The 23940-nt window shown below is 45.4% G+C and overlaps 1 protein-coding gene across 1 annotated transcript in view; it reads right to left on the minus strand.

Moving 5' to 3' along the window:
* TTC7A (tetratricopeptide repeat domain 7A) overlaps window positions 1-23940 on the minus strand; it is a 2220458-nt gene that overhangs the window by 1668514 nt on the left and 528004 nt on the right. Inside the window, exon 7 of the mRNA XM_069608425.1 lies at window positions 7980-8140. Coding sequence (XP_069464526.1) covers window positions 7980-8140 — 161 coding nt within the window. The remainder of the gene's footprint in view (window positions 1-7979; window positions 8141-23940) is intronic.

Below are 23940 nucleotides of genomic sequence, written 5' to 3' on the forward strand. Positions count from 1 at the left end.
CTACACTAATGCGCTGACTAATTCTGGTCCCACGCAACGTACTAGAAACTCATTCATAATACTTGGTCTCAAAGGCAGATTTTGAGTAGCTTGTTTCATGAGCCACATTCGTTCCTTCCACTGCAGTCTGATTCTCCCCCAGTAGGGGCAGAAAACGCCATTATTCGAATAAGTCTAAGTACTGAGCAGACACTATGGTGGAGAGGGGTAAGTAAAAAAGGATATTAACGTAACATTTACAAGACAGAGCAAAAGCAGGAGGTAGGCCGAGTACGGCCTTGATTTCCTTTTCTCAGTCCTGCCCCCATGTGACTTAACGTGTAGCGTTCTTTGGAAACACTCTATTGCATAGTGACTGACAAGTGTTAATACCGTTTTATAGGCGAATAAAAAGCCTGGTCACATTCTGCAAGATAAAGGTATCTTCTGGTGTCAAGTCCTAAAGTTTAAAGTGGGGGGACTCATCAACAAACGCGACGGGATGTGACGTCTCCAGAAATGTGCATATTGAGGTGAAATATTCACATTTCATTAAATTGGCTCTGCAGAACCTCCCAAATTGCACAGGATGAATGGCATTTGCCTTTGCATAAAATCAACAAACACACACACAAAACCAAGAGAGGATATTTTCTTCTGTGTTTTTGAAAACGTTAAAAGGTGTGCATGTTTTAAACTCCAAGAACCAATACAAATATTTTCCCTGGAACTTGCCGTACCGAAATGGGACATTTCATCTTTAGTTATTTGTCGTTTTTCATCAGGTTATATAGTGCCGTGGTGAAGTGTTCTGCCTACAAACCTGACGACTAGGGTTTGATCCCTCAAGTTGGCTTTATTTCGTAAATTGAAAGAAGACGTTCAATGTTTCTAGTTTTAGCTGGGGGGTCGGGGGCTGAGTCCAGCCTCGTGTACCCTTGACTTGAGCCCTGGGTATCTTCAAAACTCTTTACGCCACAAAAAAAATGAGGTGTCCCGGTTTTGTAACTCACAGGGGTCGATTACGCAGGTGATAGATAAATCGAGACGGATTCCATTGGAATCCTAACTTTTTATGCCTGCAGGAAAATGTCATGCTGGCTTAAAAGAAAGGACCTCGACAAGACGGAAATGGTCAACATGGCAAAGCACATATCTTGGCTCCGTGCCTCGCCTCCACATGGTGACTGCTGGAAAATGGGGCATCGCCTCACGTGCGCCAAACAGGTTACGCACGATGTGAGAGTTTGTGTCTGAAAGTGTGCGTCTGAATGAGAGTGTATACTGTTTTGGTGCTGTAAATTATTTGGATGTGCATTTGTTGCATGAATGTGTGTGCTTGTGTGTGTGCTGGGTGGATAGCGGGCCTCTGATGGGGTGAAGGAGCAAGCAAGGCCAAGTTTTCTTTCTGTGGCATGGCATTTGTTTTACTGGCTTTTGGGGCAAGGATAACATGAGGAGTGTTCTTACATTGGGGGAGGGGAAGGTTACATTTGTGCAGCCAGCCAGGGCATCTTTGGGGCCTACCTCCACCAAACCAAAGTAATTAATTTATCAAGAATATCTGCCCCGCCCCCCTGCCGCAATCACAACCCATGATATGATAGGTTATTTATAATGCGCTTACTACCTAGAAGTTTCTAAGCACGGATCGGGGATCGAACCTGTGGTGTTCCATGTTGTCTTGCTTCCAAGGCGAGCATGTTGCCCCGGAGCTATCCTCCCGAGACAACCCATAGGTTGATATGCTGCCTCGCAGCATTGAAGAGGTTACTTCTGTTCTAGCATAGATACAGGAGACATGTTATCAGTATGCAGCCTGTAGTATTAATGCAGGACTGTATGTAATAGAAAGAACACTCACATTTGCTGCCTCACAGAACTGAAACTTGCTCAAGCATGGATAGAGGAGACCAATTGGTAGGAAGGAGAAAGCTGCACATACCATGCATGGATAGTGGATGCATATTATCAGCTACCAAGAAGATGTCTGCATCCAGACACACTGAGATTATAAGTGGGATTTCGTTTTCAAATAGTGTTGTCATTAGAGATCAAAAGAATAAAGTGCCTATTTCAATGCTCACTATTATAGTGGGAGCAGCACTATAGCCAGTGAAACCATGAGTGAGGCTGTTTTGAAGATCTTACCCTCTCATACCTAATCTCTCTGAAGGGCTGACAATTTTGAAAGGTTTAGGGACTGGCAATTTCAACTGGCAATTTCAACAGGCTAGGCAATACAAGATTAACTTAGATGCCCACCATTACACACACTGGTTAAGGGGATTTGTGCCAACTCTGCAATTTCTGCCTTTGAAGGCTTTCATTAGCAGTTCTTACCATTAACTAAAATAATCTCATTTTATAAAACTGACTTGAAAAGTACACCAATCACATTACCAAACATGACCATTTTTAAAAACAAAATATTATAGAAGGGTGTAACACAGACTGATTCTAGCTTCATTCTCTCCATCATCAAGAGAAGTATATAAGTACCAGCATACCAATCAGTGTGATTTAACAGATGTAATCTGGGTTGGTCTTTTGTATTTTAAAGCTTTACATACTTCCGAAACACTAGCTTGTGAAATTGTCATTTATAAACGTGTAGAAAAACCTTTGACTTTTACAAAACATGCAGACTTTAAAATATGCTTGCCCGAATCCTGAACCATCTGGTCCGCTCTCTTCTTTCTACCACCCCTTCCACTCAAATGGCCTATATAAGAGGAAAGATCAAGCAATGGGCTAAACGATGCCACCAGCATGCAAGGAGGCAAACTTCACAGAAGAAAGTACAATGATGTACAAGATATTAGGTGATTTGACCAGGATCACTGTATTGTCTGCTGGCAAAACCAGGATATAAGCATGAATGCTATGGTTCCAAATTTGGATACTTATTCAACTCTTGGACTAACAGTTTATGCTCATCGTTGGAGGTGATTGCCTAGGTTTTACAACACCCCATCTAAACAAGCCAATTTCTAGACCATCACCATAAGGATGACATGTTCGTTTTTATAGCAACCCCTATCTGGTGCAGGTACATGATGATAATAGCACCTGTTGTGCTGCAAGACCAAGTACATATGCAGGCAGGTTTATAAACTTCAGACATAGAAAAGGCTCAGCCAGCCTTACAGGAATGTGCTATTCTAATATTGCATATGAACACATATCTCTGCAATGAGTGCTTAACACACTGAGCTAACCTCTGAACCATTGTGGACTCAATTCACCAATATGGATTTCAAATTTGGCTATTGCTCATGATCAACATAATTCCCACAGGAAGGAAAGAATGCTACAGGAGTTGTGCTGCAAGGAACACACAAACTATGTATACAACAGTGGACACAGAAAGCATTACATGATGAAATGATTGAGGCAGAATGTTCTTGCCAAAACAGACAGGCAATAGGTTTAGAGCCTCAGCACCATGTCATAAAATATCCTGATCTGTGCTTTTTAAGTTTGGTGAACAAAGGGATCTTACTTCATCAGATCAGGCAGCCTTGTGGGCAACTGACCCTTTTGTCCTTCCATAAAAATGTCTCTGCAGCCAGCAAGGCATGTTTTCTGACTGTGGCATGGAATTCTTTCACTGGCATGAATGGCAAAGCCAACATAATGAGTGTTCCATTTTTCTTCTGCTGGCATTATGGGAAAAGGCAACAGGAGTATGTTTTTATGGGGTTATACTGCCATTTATTTTCAGAGACAGCATGGACATGCCTTCTGATAGTATCATTATGAGCAAAATATGAATAGCAGCCAGCAGGGGCGTTGCTAGGGGGGGGCTAAGGGGGCTATAGCCCCTGATCTTTTGGTTGTAGCCCCGGATAGAATCTCAGGAGCTACAGGCAAAAGACTGGCTAGCCCCCAGTCCCAACAGTTCCGACGTCAGCTTAGCCCCGGGTCTTTTCCAGACCTAGCAACTCCCCTGGCAGCCAGCATGGATATGTATGGGCACAACCATCATGAACGTGTTTTTTACAATGGCTGAGTGATGGTATAAAGTGGGCTAAGTCAGCATGAAAATGTATTGCAAAATGATCCTCTGACTGTTGGTGACTTGGCATCTAATGCATTGTTTTGTGTTACGCTGCAAAACCGATTGAAGGCACCTTTTTAACCCATCGTTTAAAAAAAATAATCTCAAACCCACCTCCCCTCACCAAAACCTTCCTGCATTGTTTGGGCTCCCTCAGTAAGCTCCACCGCTTCAGCATATTCATGGGAAAAGTGTATGCTCCTCCAATTAAAATATTCACCAGCTGCCACTGATTACACCACCCCAGAACCATCATCTACTACTTGAGTGGAAAGCTGGGAATAAGGATCATGATAAAACAAATCCTTATATCAAGAGAATCGGATTTTTGGAACAACCCTGAATCATTGGTGAATAACAAAACACTGAAAACGAGGCCCTGACAGACTGAAGGAAACTGGAAACTTAGCATGTTCTAAGCACAGCGTGACAGAGAGGATCATGCAGAGAACATGGAACAGTGGCCCGTGCCGAGACATGGAGGAGGGAGGTGGTCCCTCCAATGAAGGAAGGAGAGCCACGCAGAAGACGTGGTGGGCATAGAACAACGGTTCCATGAGGGAAAGGACCGCTCTGACGACGGGGGAGACCTCAGCCAGGAAGATGCCACTGAGGCACAAAGCACACCACACAGCCACCAAATGTACCGACGTCCCGTCGCCCGGACGTCAAAATCTCAAACGGGAGGAGGAAGAGCCACACAATTGAGCATGCAGACCGAAGAGGAATCAAAGGTGAAGAACTTAAATAGCCACAAAAGCTAACGTCAGTGCCAGGCCCTCCTGTGAGAGAGAAGGTACGTGGTTACTGAGGGGGACTGGTTAGAGGTCAGGGTAGCAAACGCTGAACAGGGCTGAGCATCCCACAGCCCACCTTGGGCTTGGAAAGGGAAGACCCTCTAAGGGGGTGAGCGTCCTGTAAGAATCTGGACTGAGCAAGCCCAAAACTCAACTGTGAATGAGAAAGTGAAGACCCACTTTGAACCCTACAAAGGGGTGAAGAAGCCATATCACATAGCCATGAGCAGAACCATAGCCCACCCAGGGCTGAGGAAATAGTCATTCCTAAATGCAATGACAGAAGGAAAAGATACCACAGGGTTGTGCCGGCCCAGGGCCTAACAATCAGAGAGCCACAAAGAGTAAATTTAGCTTGTTCACTTCGGAATATCGACGTATCCAGGTTACATAAATAAATCCCACGTAAAAAGGGATATATTGGAACATTTTTGGATTACCTGACATTACTTTTATTTTCTGGATTTTCTTTTACGGCAAATCACCCTCGAGCTACAAACATTGTGGATGACGGTCAGATAACTGATATTCAAATGTGGGGGTAACTGTACGCTGGGTTAGAACTTAGCTTTCTTTCTGTTTTGCTTTATGGGTGGTACAACAGAGATAGGGTAGATTGGGTTTGACAGAGGACTGAGTTCATTTTGTGAATACGTCTGTCGAGCAGGCCTTTATTTGCTAGCCCAGGGAACTCATCATAGAAACTGGGCTTAGAGCAGGTTTTCTTTCACTTTACTAATAAATTGCTGTGTTCAAACGTGTGCTCTTATCCGTCTCCTATGTCTGATTTACCACAGGAGATTCAAGTATTAGCTGTGCAACTCTGAGCGCTCCAGGTATGGCTAACTCTCAACCAATTTACCTCAACCTACTCACCCACTGAACCCTCTGCCAGCAGCTAATAATACAATGGCCCTCATTACAGGTTGGGCGGTCCGGAATTAACAGTGGCGGTAAACCCGCCGCCATTGTTAATTCCGGACCGCCCGATCCCGAGTCCTGCAGGCGGGAGGTGATCTTCCCGCCAGGTCTGACATGGCGGGTTGAACACCTCCCGCCTGCAGGCGGACGTGGAAACACCTTCACCATCATGAGATGGTGCCGGTGTTTCCACTTCCCCATTCCCATTGAGTCCTGTGGGACTCCGTGGGAATGGGGATTAACACCATTCCGCCTCCGTGACTCCCAGGACACCGGGGCTGTAATGCCCTGGTAATTCCGGGAGTCACGGAGGCGGAATGGTAATACGAGTCCGGCGGTAACCAGGCGGTTTTACCGCCGCAATTACCGCCAGACTCGTAATGAGGCCCAATATCACTTATTTTAGTAATTTTGTTTATCGTGAGATATATTCATAAATATTTTTTTCACATAGTTAAAACATGTAAATACAACAATACAACCATTATATTAAAACCAATATCTGAATTATCATAAAACAGTAAAAAACTACACATACACAGTTTCCTCAATTCAACGAACACATAAGTTAAAAAGGAAACAATTCATAAAATGTATGCAAAACATTCCAATACTCAGAGATTCTGCCAATCCCTCTTCAGTTAAACAAACAGATCCTTCAAAAATTTAAGTGCTGCCAAACCCCAGCACTTGCTCCCAGATGTCATGATTTGTTGCCAAACATAAACAGCAGATACAATTTTAAAAGCTCGTATAAGATGATCAAAATGTAAAATCGGGTTCATTCAAAAACTCACACTCCAAAATAACATTTGCAATTGTTTCAACAGTTGTAGCAGCTTTGCAAAATCTGCAAGTTCTAAGACTCGGTTCCACCCCCTCCCCGAGCACCTAACATTTCTTTTGTCGGGTGTAGGTTAAGTTGCAAACATACTAGTTAGGATCTCGAGGCGGAGCCCGGGAACTTAAACAAGTAAGTTGGTAAGACGCCCAGAGACCTGACATCAACAAGGACACCAGAGGACAATGTGGTCCTACCTACCGCTTGTATAGTTAAAATCCAGTCCCACATGTTCCTTTTGGCAAGGTGGAGAGTAGTCTCCAACATTAATATATCTACCTTGTACTTTGTGATTAGATTCTCACATTCAGCAATCCATCTGTTAAGGGAAACACAACATTTCCCCTCCACAACCTGTTTCAATTCCCACCACAATGTTTGTTTTTCTCCTGATGTTATTTTGAGGAAAAGACAAAGTTGCTTCCATGCTACATGTGCCTCAATGGACAGAAACCCCAACCCATTGCCCAGAACAGCGGCAGGAACCCCAGGAGGGAGAGATAACCCCCTTCTCCAGAAGCAGACTTCAAGTTTGCCCCAATTTACCATAGGATTCGCTAGGAAATCACTTATTAACGCTGGACAATGGCTCTTGGTTGGATAGCCCGGAAAGCCAGACCTTGGCAACTACTATTGCAGAAAGAAACCATATAAATATATGCAGCAATGTATAGGAATGAAGGGGGACATAGTTTTCCAATTTACCCCATAAAAAAATGACCCATTACCTTTAAGAGTCGCTCCGGAAAATGTGGAATTCTAAACCCCTGCCATCTGATTTATGCTGGGCACTAGTTACGCATGTTTTGCCATAGTGACAAAGTAACACTCTTCTGGGATGATGAACTGGGTTGTGTGTTGGTTTGAGGGGTTGTCTGCGCGCCGGGTGTCATATATGTATAACAATTGGGGACTGATGCTCACTGTCGCAATGCGTATAGGGAAAGAAAGCTCCCACCGCCTCTTGTTTGCACAAAATACTAATACCACAACACAAATTGCGCCAGTTGGGACTGAGTTTGTTTATTAATGATAAGTAGTGTCCACTTTTGGGATGAGTCGACGTTAGACCTGATAATAAATCGCCAGGTCCAGCGTCGACCATGCGGTGAGTATAGGCTTTATCCCCATCAACCACACCTTCCTCTTGGCATAAAGAACTAGATATACAGAGCACTGACAGGAGTCACAAAAACACATTTTGAGAAACTGGAAAAGCAGGGATGGACCTGAGTGTGAAGATTGGATTGAAGCAAGGGTGAACCACTCTGCAAAAGAAAAGTCTCCCACCTGCAAAAAAAGCATTGAACGAGAATGTGCTGTTCTTATAATGCCTGTAAGGATTACTGTGACATTTGAAGGCACAAAAAAGGCATACTTCTCTCCCGAGTGAAGCTGTGGTGTTTGCGTGCGCGGGCTGCTCATAAAAGCAAGCTCTTCTCTGCTGCCAAAGTCAGGAGGAGGTTCTGATAAGGGATTCCAGTAGCAATCTTCGCTCAAGGAATGGAGGAGCACTTCCGCCAGCTGCCGAGCTGCTGTCTAGAGAAAGGAGATGGTACATGGAGTGAGACACTGCTACCCACTGCCCCTTTAACCACGTGTCAAGCAGGGATAAATTGCTTCCTTAGGATTCAGAAACCATTTATTTTAAAGCAGGTGTTATTCTCTTTAGACAGTGTGTAACCCAGGCGCTAAACGCCAACAGAAGCATGCATTCCATGCTTCTCCCTAGCAATAGTGACGCATTCCGTGGAACATTATCAGATGGTAATGGCCCCTGGCCCTAGTTAATAGGCCCGAGCATGGATTAGGCCTTTAAAGAGCACCAAAGGAAGTTGCCACCTGTTAATGGCCCAAAGAGAGGGGGCGTTATTTCTCTTAGAACATTCCACCCAACGAGGAGAGAACATTCTGTTTAAAACAAGGAAAGGCAAAGAAAAAAGTCGGTTTGTTGGAACAGAAGACTTATAGCAGCCCATGTTGCCCTCTGCCACTTCATTTTCTTCAAAGGAACTGGCAACATTGCAACTTCCCTCCCCGCTATCCCGGGACATTGCAAGCTGGTATAGCCCAATGATGGAGGGCTATACACTTATGTGTTCCCTTGCACCAGGTTGCAAGTGCTGCAGCATCTGGTGGAACTAATGCCCAGAGGTGCACAGGTGCCGGTAGGACGGGGAGCCTTCTCTGCATTAAGCAGCAAGCAGGTGATGTGATGAGGAGGAGCTGGCATTGAGGCGAAGCAGCAGAGGCACCCGAAGGACTGGCAGGTGATGGAGGGCAAAGACAGAAGGTAGCATAGGAGCGGGTAAGTGGAAATTGGAGTATGCATGGGTGTGCGGTGAGCAGTGGCAGATTGTGGTTCTGAGACAAATCTTCAGGTTATAAAAAGTTATTTGTGGGCTAAACAGGCTTGTATCGTCTGGAAATCAGTCGAAAGGAGTCAAGTATGCACTCAACTAGGGTATTGATTTTTTCTTTGAACTGTTCCCAGCTCTCTAGCCAATCAGCAGTCATGGAATGGAGCCTCTAGCACCCTAAACAAGGCTGCATTCCAAGCTTCCCTTTGTGAGGTGCTCCCACTGGGCACTTCGCAAAGAGAAATGGAAAGGCTCGGTCACAGGTAGCACCGGGTAAAGCTTCCTTTTCTGCCATGCACAAGTTCCAGTAGCCTTAGAGGTCTCACCATTGGGATACATTGTGTGGTAGGCAACCTTTGCCTTCTTTGGAGGCCCTCGCCTTCATCTCAGGGTCATTGACTTGGGCAGCAGGCACCGACCATACGATTGAGCCCACTGGAGGGGGAGCTAACATTTCATTGTGCCATTCAATTTATCATCCGATCATGTTGATTGTTGTATCATTTTGTTAGAATGATGTGTGTGTGTATGCGTGTGTGAGATGAGCTATGCAAGGCTGGTTGTTGTTTTTTCATTCTGGGTCATTGAGGATAGTCTAAATAAAGGCTGACTTAGAGTCAGAGTGCCCGTTCCAGGGACGTCATTTAGGGGTCGCCAGAGGTCGCAACTGCAATGTCTGAGGTCTCCCTTGCGACCTCTGAGGTCTCCCTTGCGACCTCTAAAAAAAAAAAAAAAAGATATATATTTCTTTTTGTAATGCAAGCTCCTGGGCTGTGGCCGGCACCATGTGGCTCTTTACTTCTGGAGTGGCTGACTTTCTTGTTCAGGCCCCTTAAAAAGAAGAAAAAGAGGAAGAGGAGTGCCACAAGTCTAACACTTTCAGCAGTGACCCTAAATAAGAAAGAATAGGAATACCAAATAATGTGTCTGTCTGGAATTCCATACAATAATTGCTAGACTCATTCAATGTTTATTTCAGGCACACTTCAGAGGGTGAGTCACTGATTAAGTCTGTTCTTAAACACCTCACTCCTTCTGAGATCGATAAATGAGTACCAACACAGGTTGGGTGATATTGGGTGTATTTTTTTTCTACAAAAAGCGCTTAAGCATAAGTGCCTTATAATAACACATCACTATCATTTGGTCATGGATATCTGCTTGCATTCACAGTAATTTGGTAATATGGGCCTACACACACTGATCTTAACGTTACATATGGCGATCCATTCTTGTATGAAATGTACATCACATTATAGTGATATTATAACCATATTTTTCGTACTTTACAATGCTATGTGATGCCACTTCCTATTTTGTCAACGGGTGAAAGGTCGTGTTCCATCCCTTCTCGCGATATTACTTTGGGGTGGGGTCAAATGACATCACTTCCTGTGATGTCATCAGGGGGTCAAGGGTCATGTGATGTCACTTCCGCTACCCCTGGCATTTTGGTGAAATGACGTACCTGGCCCGTTCCTTACCCTTTATTTGCTAGCAGCCAGATCCACGTTTGCCGTTCATGTATCTGGCTGTGGCATTTCTTTCCATTGATAGGACCAAGTTATGGAGTGTTTTGGTGGACACAGGGTGCCAATGGACCTCTTGCAAATTATTTTCCATCTCCACGAGGACAACAGTGCTGTTGGATTTCACATAGAAGGCAGAGTAACTTCCCCGATTCAAGTTGTAAGGGGGTGCAGCAGGGTTTTGTGCGGGTCCTCCTTGTATTTAATATATTCATACATTGTATGCATCAGACACTGTGTGGCATTTTAACAGATCGCCCGCAGATAAATGGCCTCAAAATACCAATATTGTTGTATGCTGACAGTAGGTTGCAGTTGCCCTTTACAACATGGGTGTTTGAGGTCATCAGAGTGCGGATCACCTTCAAAAGGTCCAAATACATTCTGCAGAAGGTTATTGGCGCTCCCAAACCAGCCCTAACGTGTGCTACCCCCACCGAGGCAAGCCTTTGCTATTTGGAAGGTGAGATGAAGCTTGTGCGGGCTGCCACTATTTCTTAGAACTGTAGCAAATAAGAAAGTTAGGCTTTCTCTCTTGATCTTGACTAACTTGCTAAATTCACAACCTGGCCTGAAGATTAACTGGTTGATCTTCGGCAATTGAAGAAACCTTTGATCCAAAAAAGATATCGAAAACATTCTCAAAAACGCCAGAGAAGGATTCGAGCTGAATACACCCCTCAACCAAGCACTTTGATCAATTTCTAGTCATATTGGCCCGTCAGCCACATCTCACACAAAATATATTTTTTAAAAGATTAATGTCTGTGCCACAGGCACCTTCGGACACATACTCTGACACTTTCCTAGGATCACCCCATACTGGACGGAAATCCATAAACAGCTAAATGACATTGCAGGGGCCACAGTTGCATTTACACCTGAAGTGATGCTCCTCGGGCGGAGGCCAATGAACTACAAGATATGGGGTTCACACGTAAACCTATAGACATAATACTGTTCACAGCACGCAAGCTCCTTATAACTCACTGGAAAGCAAAGACTCCCCCGCCCCAGACAGCACAAACCGCACTTATTGCCAAAACCTGCAGAATGGAAACAGCTGCCCTCGTGCGACTTCAGACTCACAACCCCACGAGAGCTCTGAAATTCAGGGAATTAACAGAACCATGCACCTAGACGAGGAAAGGCAAAGGAGGGTAACACCTACTACATGGGAAGTCAAGGACCATGGAAGGAAACACACTCTAGTAGCATGAACAGTAACATTCCGCGCCTTAACAACACGGCCAATTCACTTATCAGCGCCACATGAAAGCAACTCAGTTGGGGGGACGGTGGGTTAGTTGGGGAAGAAACAGTTAACGAGGTTGAAGGGACGGAGGATTGTGAGATCAATCCAGGAGGGAGGGCAGATGGAGGGGACCACATAAAGGACAATGTGCAAAGAATGAAGGACTCATCCGAACCGATCTCGATATGTGCATTAAGAACTCTTCTCATAACCATACATGCACCAGTAATTTGACTCCAATCGATTGTTATTCTGTCTAACAAATGGCAATAAAAAGATGTTTAAAAAAAAAATCAATGTCAAATCACTAGACTCCGATTTGATTGTCTCAATATTTGTGCTAGTTTGCTAATCCGGCCAAGCACTTAGGAAGACTCGATAACACATCTTGCGCTTGTTGTCCTTGATACCAGACAGCTCGGCCTCTGTATTGTTTTTTTGTTGTAAGAAATGTAGGCCCTTGAGACATAAAACATCACTTCTGCTTCTGAGCAGCCGAAACATTCGCCAATGTCGACTGGAATGTATTTATCTACTTTGGCCCAACAATGCAGCAGCATTTTAGGTGTTAACATGTTTAAGTGATGGAATGTATATAAGGGATAGTTTCCCTTGAATTTAATCAACAACCTATCGGCTTAAATATTATGAGTTTTTTCATGTTATTTATTACTTTGGAAATTCGTTATCTGTATCTTATTTGTCTAATATGCGATACGAAGTTGTTTATGAACAATGTTTTCATGTCTCAAGAGTTATGGATAAATAGCTATCCAAAATAAACATACTATTGACTCTTGAAGTAACCTTCTTGGATTATAAACCATCTCATCAGTTGTGCTGCTTATGTGTTATTTATCTGCAGAGTCTTGCAATAATTATTGGTACATCAGTTAAATAATAGGGCCGGATTTCCCCAGAAGCAGAACTAGGAATACATTGTCTCCCATAATCTGGGTGAAATCAAAAGCCCATGCCCGAGCCCCCATAAAACACTAGACTCCTGGGATAAACTGTGAGGCATGCCGCTGAAGCAGGGGTGGGTATCGTGGGCATAGCCTCAGCTGTTCCCAGTGCTCAGAGATCATTTTCAAGCTCAGAAGATGCTCTGCACCCTTTTTGTATTTTTTCTTTGCCCTTAAACGCAAGAAGGCAACTGGGCAGCACAACGGCCCTACAAGCAGTAATGCCTCACAGACGGTGCATTTCTTTCTACACTCTGCTTTGTTTCAGAAGAGCATTTAAAGAGGGAGGCAATGAAAGTAAAATAACTGCAGACACAGCAGTGAGCAGTTAACTAGTGGGGGAGGCTCTGGGGAATGCCCCTTTAGGCGTGTGAATGGTGGGGGACTGGAAACGGGATGGCTGCACACATCTGGATGCAGTTGAAACAATGATTTAATGAAGGGGATTGCGTCTTGCATTTTCTTTCACTGGGTTTATATAAATCTTGATAATACAGTTGTAAAACCTGTATGAGCTTTTTTTCAACTCTCTGCAGAATGTTTGTATTTGTAGGCTTCAATTCAGGATGTGGAAAATAAACATACTACTTAACTCGTTTATATATTATCAGGTTCATTTACGATGTGAATTGTGTACATTTCGAGTCCTCTCTATGAATCAGAGTATGATTTCAGCCATGAATCTTTATAAACTGTTCACAGGTCTATCGCGTGCCTGCATGACTCTACCCCTAACCACGCACTTCAGTCTCACCCCCTCCACTTCAGCCACTTCCCCCACCCCACTGCCACCACGGGTGGTGGGTTCTCAAAGTAAAGTGTTTCCATTTCCAGCACAGCTTAGAATAACTATCTTAAGTCTAATCTTCACGATGTCAGTTCTAGATAGGGTGCAGTATTGTGTTCCAGCGAAGCTAGTCTGTCTGTCAGAACTTTATTTAGTAATTTTCACAGCATTTACTGTAGTTTAATAGGGTTTGCCCCTTCCTTACAAATTAACTTAACTTCACATGATGTGCACATTTGCCTCGCTGCTCCCATGAACCCAGACAACCAATTCTAATCTGGAGAACTCAGCAAGAAGGAATACTGCCTCCGCTAGAATAAGGCTGTACTTACATTGGGATATGATTTGCTCTAAAACCATAATCTATTGATTTCATGTCAAAACTGCAGGACAAGATGGCGGAGGAACCAAAATGGGTTATGGATAGGGATCACTTTCTGCAGTTATGCCACGTCGCATATTAAAAGTGTTAACTAAACCCTGTTGGCCTATTCCACACACCACTCCAGGGGGCACCTGGCCACCCAGGGGTTTGCTGCCGACTTGGTGAGCTCGGCAGGTGATCGTGCCACAGGGATGCAGGCTGCTCTGCAGCTACAGTGGTGTGACATGGAGAGAAGAAGGTGGGATGCATGACCACTCTGAGGGGTGGTGTCTGACATTAACCGAGGCTGCCTTGTGTGGAGGGGTGCCAGCGGGGGCTAAACATCACCCCTTACCTAGCGCTTGGAGCTCGGTCCATTCTCTGGTTCTGGGGTTGGTGGCTTCCTGCTGTGTCGCGGCTCAGATCCGAATGGGTAGAGGTGCACTCACTCTTCATTTCCCCCCCCCAACCAGCATTGCCTGGTGCAACGGGCTGCTCTGCCTGCCGCCCCCTTCCCCAGTGCTCCCTCCCTCTAAGAAGGCTGAATGTGTTATTGGGGGAGTAATGCTGCCGTGCAGGCTTGTCCACTTGGAGGATGCTCCATTAACGACTGGGGGGATAATTTGAACTGAACAGCAGAGGAACCATTCCAGGCCCTATGTTATTTATTGGTGGATGGATGACTGCAAGTAGTGTGTTGGCAGCTGCCCCACAGCTGGTAAGGGTTTACTTATTCTGTACATGAGACCTATATAGAGATGCTGTTATTGGTGTGTCTTGGGTAGAGGTAGGAGTAACAGTTCAGCAAAGATTTCAAACACTGAATTTGGTGCACTGTTGGGCCCAAAGGGGGGAGGAAATGCACCAAACATCTGCAAACTCCACTCCACTAAAACAACTATTTGCACATACCTGCGAGTACCCATAGCTTCCTAATTACTGTCTCTCCACATTGTGCTACTCACCTATAACGCATTCACTCATGCTCTTCCTACTTGCCTCTCCATACACTTTCTGCAATCACGCTACAACTTCCTCCTTTCCTATCCCTATTATAAAACTCGCAACTCAAAACCACTACTCAATCTCTTTTCCAGCTTCTTCCAACAAACAAAGGTGACAAGCTAAGCATACCTCATCTAAAACCATTCCACATCATCTCTCTTCCTCTTAGACTCAACTTCTCTACTTTCCCTTACCTCATCAACTGAACATTGAACTCTGGAATGCTCAGTCTGTATGCAACAAAACATCCTTTATCACCGACTACTTTCACGCCTGCTCTCCTCCCGTAGACCTTCTTGACATCACAGAAACCTGGATTTCTCCCTCTGCCACTGCCATTTTGGCGGCCCTACACAACTCCAAACTATCCTTTATTAACTCTCCTCGACCTATTGGCAGAGATGGAGGCGTTGGACACCTACTCTCGTCCCGCCTCAATGCCGGACAAATCTGCAATGCTACATCCTCTCCTACCTCTTTTAAACTCCCCATCTCTACTATTGCTCTGACTTACTCGGTTCACATCATCTACATCTATCGCCCTCTTGGTCCCACTGGGCCATTCATTGATGCATCCTTCATTCTCTTTCCACTAAACATCACCTGTGATAAATCTGGGGGTGTTTCAACAGTATAATAGTCCCCTTGGGGTGGTGCACTGAGGGAGGATCACATGGGGAAGGAATCCCCTATGGGATTGGGGCCAATCATCATGAGGGAACGCACTACCAACCCGCTTTATCTCACTCTACCTCGCTTCCAAGATTAAGTTCTACTATCCCCTCCCTCGATACAGCTAATATGTATTGCTGCCAAGTTAGTAAAACTAACTTACATGATAATGTTGAAGACCTAGACAGTATAGTGTATTATGCACATAGCCAAACTGACCTGCATAATAACATTGAAAATGCATATAATCAAATCAACATGCATAACACCATTGATAATAGGAAATATTGCACAGGTAGTTTGACAAACAGTACTGTGATGAGGAAGATGGCCAGGAGTACAGAGATCACTCGTGAGAAACTGAATGAGTGGTTTAGTGTTCAAAGGCCCGTGATTGGCTTGAAGGAGAATATCAATCCAACGCAGAAGTTACATAGCGGTTCAAACTGAAGTTCAAGTTCAGGTTCAGAGAGACGCGAGAACGGGAGAGCCATCCCCCAAAGAGAACAAGTGGAAAGCCAAACAGGACGAGAGGCGAAGCATGGAAGAAACAGAATGCATGACCAGGGAGAAGCTTTAATCTGCATCGAGGCTGCAGACCCTGCTGGTAACCCGGTCGCTGCTGGATCCTCCTGGAAGAAGACAGCTGCCCAGGGGCTACAGATACCTCCACGGTGGAGGAAAGCAAGTACGCGAGTTGCCGGGAGCTCTAAGAGGTCCAGGGAAGAATAGGGGTAAGCTAAGGAGCTGCAGATGTAGGGTCTGGGACCCTACACTGAACCAAAAACCATTGTATGTTTGGCAGGAGAGTGAACACAACAAATACAATGTACCTGTGTGAGTCTGTGACCTGCACCCAAAACTATGAGGGCCTGGTACCCTAATGAATGATGAGAGGGTCTGCGACCCTAAAACAAACAAGTGACATGTATCTATTTTGGTGAGTGACTCTGGGACCCATAAACAAACATGCAATATTTATCTACTTTGGTGAGAGGGCCTGAGATCCTGAAATAAACCACTCACATTTATCTACTTTGATGAGAGGGACTACGACCCTAAAACATAACAGAGACAATTACATATTTGAGAGGGTCGCAGATCTGAAGCGAATAAGGGACAGTCACATACTCAGGAAGGTCTGCAACCCTGAAACAAATGAGGAAGAGTTGCAGACTTGGAGGGAAGTGAACCTAGTAATGCAACATTGCGAGTCTGGGATTTGCATCCACAAGTGAAACAAAGGTCTTAGGCCAGGAGAGCACATGATCCCGACGCATAACACTAAAGAGGACCACATGTTTTAAAGGGAAACCACACATTCCACATGACATATTGCAAGCCTGGGAGTCACGCCCATTTAAGAGACTAAAAATAACAGAATAACAGGACCAAGAAGGACGGGCACTGCAGGAATCCTAAGCTTGGTAACAGAACATGCCTAGCTGCTAGGACACAGGAACTGTGCCGGTGTGAAACAGTTCCTCCTGAGTTGTAGCGCCTAGGGGAATGAACTATAACCCTAGAATTAGGGTGCTTTGCTTGGGGAGCAAAGCATACCACACTAATAAGTACTAGGAATAGACAACAGCTCCTTGCCAAATATTCAAAGACACAAAAGAAGAAAGAAGCTACATCCCTAAATTTGGAACTTTACCCTTTTGAACATTATTTTTGCAACACTTTATTTCTGCCTAGGAACTTTTCAGTTGTCTGAAAACATGAAGATCAACCCTGCACATTTATATTAGAGTATTAGTGTTAGAGACAGAAGTAAGCTCATGCGACACAACAGTGACAGACTCTTTTTGGTTTCAGACCTGTGGGATGTTTTTACCCATGCATCCGAGCCCTACCATAAAAACTGTGCATTACTGGCATTGAAAACATCATGATGGCCAGAGCTTCCCAGAAAATGCACAGGGAAATGCATGAAGAATAGGCTGCCATCCATTTTTGCCGATGTTATGGGCACAGAAGGGCAATGCCTAAAACCACCATTGGGCTACACACAGTAGCCTGAACCCATTGCAAAAGGGGCAATGCTGATTGCCAAAAGCAACCCACAACTATTGGGAATTCATTCCTTCAACGGGCACAAACTTATTTTACTGCAGAACCACACCAGTGCCATGTGCTGAACCTGGATAATATACTTCCATGTAAAATCTCTTGTTTGGAATGCATTCATTCAAGACTGATCCAAAAAAATGGACGCAGTACCAATAAATACCTCAAGGCGGCGCTAGCGGTCTAAACTCTGACAGGGAAACTGCATGTCAGGAGTTGCAGGAGAGGCCTTTACATCAAAGGCTGGGAGTTAATTAAAATCTTAACCACATGCTGTTCCCAGAAGACAATCTGATTTAATTAACAGGCCAAAAGGCTGGGAACCCTTCTCACCTCAGGAAGCCCAGGAAACCACATGGTCATACTAACCAAATGCAAAGTGGCTCCCTGGTCTGCTGACCTCAGCCTCCCAGAGACCACACAATAGGCTCTTGCACTTGAATAGAATATGCTGATGTTGACTGTTGACTGTACACAAAGAGCTCCCAGCAGAAGAACATGTGATCACTGACCCACCCAAGTCTTGGAGGCAGACTCCAACACTCTGAGAACTGAATTGAAAGCAAAATATATATTTCACAGGAACACTGATAACTCTTGGTAACCGGATGACAGAAATGTGAAATGTGGGAAACCTTAAAATGGAAACTTTGCCTACAATTCAAGCCCAAACTCCAATTTGTGTGATGTTCTGGGGCAAAAGCCTGCTATTTATTGACACCACGGACACTGTATTTAAGCTAGACAAATGGAAAGTTACTGAGATATGTGTAGTAGGAGGGTGTACATTTGTATACATTTTAATGAAAAACCAATATTGCAAAACCAGTTAAAAAGTGCAAAATGTTGCCATTTCTGAATGCAACTCCCCAGGAAGAGCAGAGTTTGAACAAAGTATACCTCATGTGATATGTGATGGGTGCATGTAATTTTAAACAACTGCGTATCTGTGCAATATGTATTTGGGTCAAATATAGATTTGTGTGGAAACTGACCAGGGGAGGATCCTCTGACCCATAAAACCTACAGCATCACTTTGACTCACATTTCCTTCCCCCAATCATGGGAGAGGGGAGAATTGGGCCAATGACAAGTAGAGAGGGACAGGCTTAGCTAGGCCCAGGCACACACCCATTTTCAAAACACATAAAAAGAGACTGCTGGGACAGGTAGGGACATTCAAATCCAGTTGCTGTGGAGCGTTTTGCCGGACCACACATCATCCAGAAGATACCAGTTCCAGACTGACTCCAGCTACATACTCCAGAACCTAGAACGTATACTCTAGAACCTAAATCAAAGGCCTAAAACCACAAGCTGAGTTCTCTGCAGCAGGCCTCAAATCATTGCAAGCTACTCACCGCCGGGCAAGCTGCTTGAATCCCTTGCACACAACTTTTGCCAGGACCAGTGCAGAGATCCAGGAGCCGTGCAGAGACCGCTGTATTCGGACAGACCAGACCAGTGCCAGACCAGACCAGCAGAGCAGAGACCAGACGCTGTGCGCAGAGACCGTCCGTGGCGAGACCGGAACCGAAGTCCAAAACCTGACAGATCCGTGGCGCGACCCAAACCTCCCAAATATATTGTGAGTACAGCTAGTACGGGGCAAAACCAAATCTCTTAGTTTAAAGTAATATAATTCAATCTATTTAACCTAAGTAGAACTGCCTCCTAACTGTCACTTGTCATTTTGGTAAAGCTGCACCACTGTCACTTGTCAATTCTGCAGCTGCAAAGCTGTCACCTGTCATTTTGAGTTTACTTTAAATCCAAAAAACGACCTTTACAAATTCGTTCATATCTCTGGAACCGTTTGGGCTACGAACTTGGTTTAACTTTCTACTCCTTATACTTTTGCCGTAATCACGATTCACGCACTCACGAATTTTACCACGATTTGCGATTTGGTTAAAAATCCAGCCACGTGTAACCATCAGCAGTCATTTCTTTCCTTGCTAAAAATTCGTTTGCCTCTTAATCACCATCACTGAATCATTGCTAAAGTGAGCCTGCACTCATCCCAAGTATCTCTCACTCATCCTGAACCTCCTAAAGGGAATTAAATGCATTTTCAGCATATTTCTCACTTCATTGCCACCACATTGAAAGCACTTGGGCCTGTGTTTTAAAACTCATACCGGTTTTCTCTAAGCTTGCTGGGGGGAACTGAATTTCGTATTGTATTTGATTACATTCCTGAGAACTGTGTGCTCCTCTTTCCATTTCCTTCCATTTCTTACATTGCATAGGGGAGGGGGGTGAATTGCCAGAGAAAAAGTGATTATTTTATCTTTTGCTAAAATCATATCAAGTATTTCTGTACTGCATTTTATTCCTCATTGCTTTTCCCTTGAAATCATAAAAGTAGTTTTGCTACTTTATCCATCCTATACTAACTCCTCATTGAATGTAAAGAAGTGTGCTAGTGCCAGATTACCCATTGTTGATCAACATCATATGTCTAAGTGTTCTATCAGATATTAATTTATTATAAAGTGTGATATATATGTTGATAAATTCTCAAATAAACCTTTTAAACTTGCAAAACAGAACTACTTCTTGGCTCAGTGGGGTCAGGGGGATTCTAAGAGAGGGGTGTTATATAGGGGTAGTCATCCAGAACTCATGAACTGGACATAAAGATATATCAATAAGGGTTTCCATTCAGTATCCCAGACTAGGCATTGACTTAGCTGTAGTGTTGAATTGAATCCTCTTACAAAGTGGGGGCTCGAGCCGGGATATTCTGGGTTAGATTTATCACTTGTGCAGATTAATACAGTGTGCTAACTGACAAGATACATACATCCGGTCGGATCACCACGCTGTGTTACGCTGTAAAGCACTCCTCAAAGGAATGCTCTAAGGAAACGGTTTGTTTTGCAAAAATAAAATACAAACTTCTGTAAATCAGGAAGGAACTCAAATTCCAGAATGACGACACTGGTAGACATCAAAATAGCCAGAGAGCATTTCTTACATAAGCTATTTGTGAGAGGTCAGTGGACTCATCAGGACCAAACGGTCTGGTTGCAGGCAATCGCGCAACAGGTCACTGAAACAGGGTCAGATACATGGGAAGATCAGGGTCCCCTACATGTGTCCCTGAGTGAACTATACATGGCCCCTAAGGCCAAGGATGAGCACAACAAGATTGCCAGGGTAGCGGCATATTTATATTTACATATGGGAGCCATGCAGGACAAATGTGCTGAAGGCCAAGATCTGGCGAGTAGGCAACTGCTGGCATTACAGAAGGCCCAATCTGATCTGGACTCTTCTGAGCAGAGGCTGCACAGAAGCCAGGAGTCCGAAAATGAGAGTAGACAGTACATCATTAAAATAAAGAAGGTTATGGATATACTGCAACAGGAAAAGGCTGACCAGGATACCAGAATTCTGGCTTTGCAGAGGGAGCACCAAGACAGTTTGGACTCCTTACTGCAGTGCCAGAAAAAGCTGGAGCAACAGATCAATTGCAACAGGGCATGCACAGAGCAGGTAGCCACCCTGCAAATCCAACTAGACAGAGAAAAAGAGGAGAGCAATAAATTGATTCTAAAAGACCTGGATACCCAGCCAGAGTTTGATGAAGGACGCCAGAAAGCTGGTGCCTTTCAAAGGCAGAGGGACGACCTGGCGTCACAAATGCAGGCTCTTGGTCAGGAAATGGATACCTTAGGCCAGGAAGTCTGCCACTTAAAAAGGAAAATGGAAGAAAATCACCTGGCCCTCCAGGGACTGGGTGACCTCCAAAAAGAACACCAGAACTTGTTAGAGCACACCAGGAGGGTGGAGGATGCTCTGGCAGGAAAGGAGCAGGCCAATAGGGACACAGCTCAGGAGGTAACCCTCCTGCAGCAGAGACTGGCCCAGTACTCCAGGACCAATCAGGAGGCACAGAGAGAAAATGAGGCTCTCTGTCAGCACAATGATAGGCTCCAGCAACAGGTAGCGATGCAGGAGAGACTGATAGAGTCTAGTAAGGCCTTAACTGAGGAACTGAAAGCGCAGGCTCTTGCATTGCAACAGGAAGCAGGGGCGGATAGAGATGAGGTTCGCTGGGAAAGAGAAACTTCTGAGCATAACCTCAGGAGCCCTAGTACCAGAGGCCTTCATCTCTCCCAGTCCCTGGACTCTGCCACCCCCATGTCCCCTCGCGCACATTAGCCCAGGGCCAAGGGGATGGCAGATTACTATCCAGCTAGAAGTATGGGGCTCATAGGCCAGTACCTCCCAGGAATGGATGGGCGGGCATCCGGGTATGGGCACCCAAGCACAGTGGAATTTAGTGGGGAACCCCAGGAGAGTAGGCCCATTAAGGGCATCCTGAAAACTTCTGCCCAGTTAGGTCAGTGGGGGGGGGGGGTACCCATCAAATCCTGGCAGCAAGGAGGAATCTGAAGACTCCTCTGAACGGCGCAGGACACAGGAGACCAGGTCTCCACATTCTGCCAGCCATTCCCAGGCTCGCAGAATCCGGGAAAACCTGGAAGATCAGACAGGAACCTCTGGGAGCAGTGCCTCTGAGTCAGAGGATGAATGGACCAGGGTTACCCGAACCAAAAAGGCCAATAAGGCAAAAAGGGCCTTGCTTAAGGACCCATTGAAGCAAATAAAGGCAATAAGGAGTGTCATCACCCTTATCATAAGAACGCCAAGTATTCCGTTTGGGAACACTTGGAGCTCTATGAGCAAATGATGGAGACTTTCCATTTGAAGGACAGCAGTAGCTGTATGGACATTCTCCCCAGAATACTCCAGTTTCTTTGCGGGGCTGGAGGACCAAAATCATTTAAGATGGTCCACCTATAAGGCGGCCATCTTGAAACATTTTTCTGTTCACAGAAATCCTCAAGAGGCTCGCAAGGCAGCCTACAATTTGCAATGTGGGGAGGATCAGGCCCCACAAGAGTTTGTGCAAGAATTAAAATGTGCTTTTGCGCAGACCATCAGAAGGGTGCGCACGGACAGCAGAGAGTTCATCAATACGTTTGTCCATGCTCTGCCCAAATACATCATGACCCAGCTAGTGAGAGATTTTCACGAGAAAAGATCTTTAGACTGGGTCATTGAACATCTATGAGGTGCAGAAGCCCATCGAAAATAAAAATAACGCGCCGAAAAACCCCAAAACCAACAGCACCCCTGCTGCTGCCAAGGTTGCAGAGGTAAAGGTTGCCCCCGTTTTAGATTTGGAGATGGGGGGGCCTTAAAACCTGCCTGCACCAAATAATTCACAGCTCAGAAGGCCCTCGGGCCAGTCACAGACAGGGAGTCGAGGAGGTAGTCCGACAAATGGGGTCCCCCGCTCCCCTGACTATGTAAGTCCACACTATAAGGGAAACCGACCAATCCTGGGTTATGTGTGGACTCCTCCAGCCCAAGGGGGGGGGATCCAGCCAAGCATCTAACCCAGGGAACTTCCCACAGGAGGGCAGAAATTCTCCAAATCCTGGGCAGAACTTTTTCCCCAGGTATCCGCCCAACTTCCAGCCCCAAAATCATCCATCCTTCTTTCCCCAATTCCCTGAGCCCAGACAACCTAATCCGGGAGAGGGGATGCCAAGGGTGGAGGGGTACCAAAATCTTCCCAACCAGGGGTACTACCAGAGAAGGGATAGCTACCCTTCCCGGGATCAGCCCAGGGGAGAAAATAGAGCCCCGTATCAGCCTGAGCGGGTTTCACAACTTGAGCGCCAGGTCCAAAATATGGCACGGGATCTGGGTCACATACTGAGGGCTCAACAGAACCCTCAAATGAGCATGCCACCGCAGAATGCCCCAAACTCTGGACCTGGTGCTCCAGAACAATGACGGGGGCAGCACCCCGATAACACACCGGTCCCCAGGGAGGAGGCACAAGGGGAAGGGGGTTGTAAAGCCTGCGAGGAAGCTTCCTTCCCAACTTGTAAACAGCCCCTGGAAAACCAGGAACCGGAAACAAAATCTCCTACCCCTGAAAGTCTGCCACCCAAGGAGCAGAGAGGAGGTAGGAGAAACAAAGGACCCAAACAAACCCACGTTGTGGAGGAGGTACAGGTCTTCCAATTCGAGGGAGAGGGATCCTCAGAAGATCCTGGGAAAAGGGTCTTCTCCTTCAGAGATGGGGGAACTCCTCCCAAAGAAAAATGGGTCCCAAGGGAGGCCAATTCAGACTGCGGAGATGTGGAGACTGAGCTACCGCCGCCCATCATCTCATCCCAGAACCGACAATACCAAAATCCCGTGGTTCAAACCCATCCTGGTGACTGCCTCCAAAAAGGGGGGGCTGCCCAGAACCGGAACCAGGGGAACCCACAATGGCTCTGATCTCCAGTTGCCAACTT

Source organism: Ambystoma mexicanum, chromosome 4q, assembly GCF_040938575.1.
Source record: "Ambystoma mexicanum isolate Mex_15411 chromosome 4q, UKY_AmexF1_1, whole genome shotgun sequence".
Taxonomy (NCBI): domain Eukaryota; kingdom Metazoa; phylum Chordata; class Amphibia; order Caudata; family Ambystomatidae; genus Ambystoma; species Ambystoma mexicanum.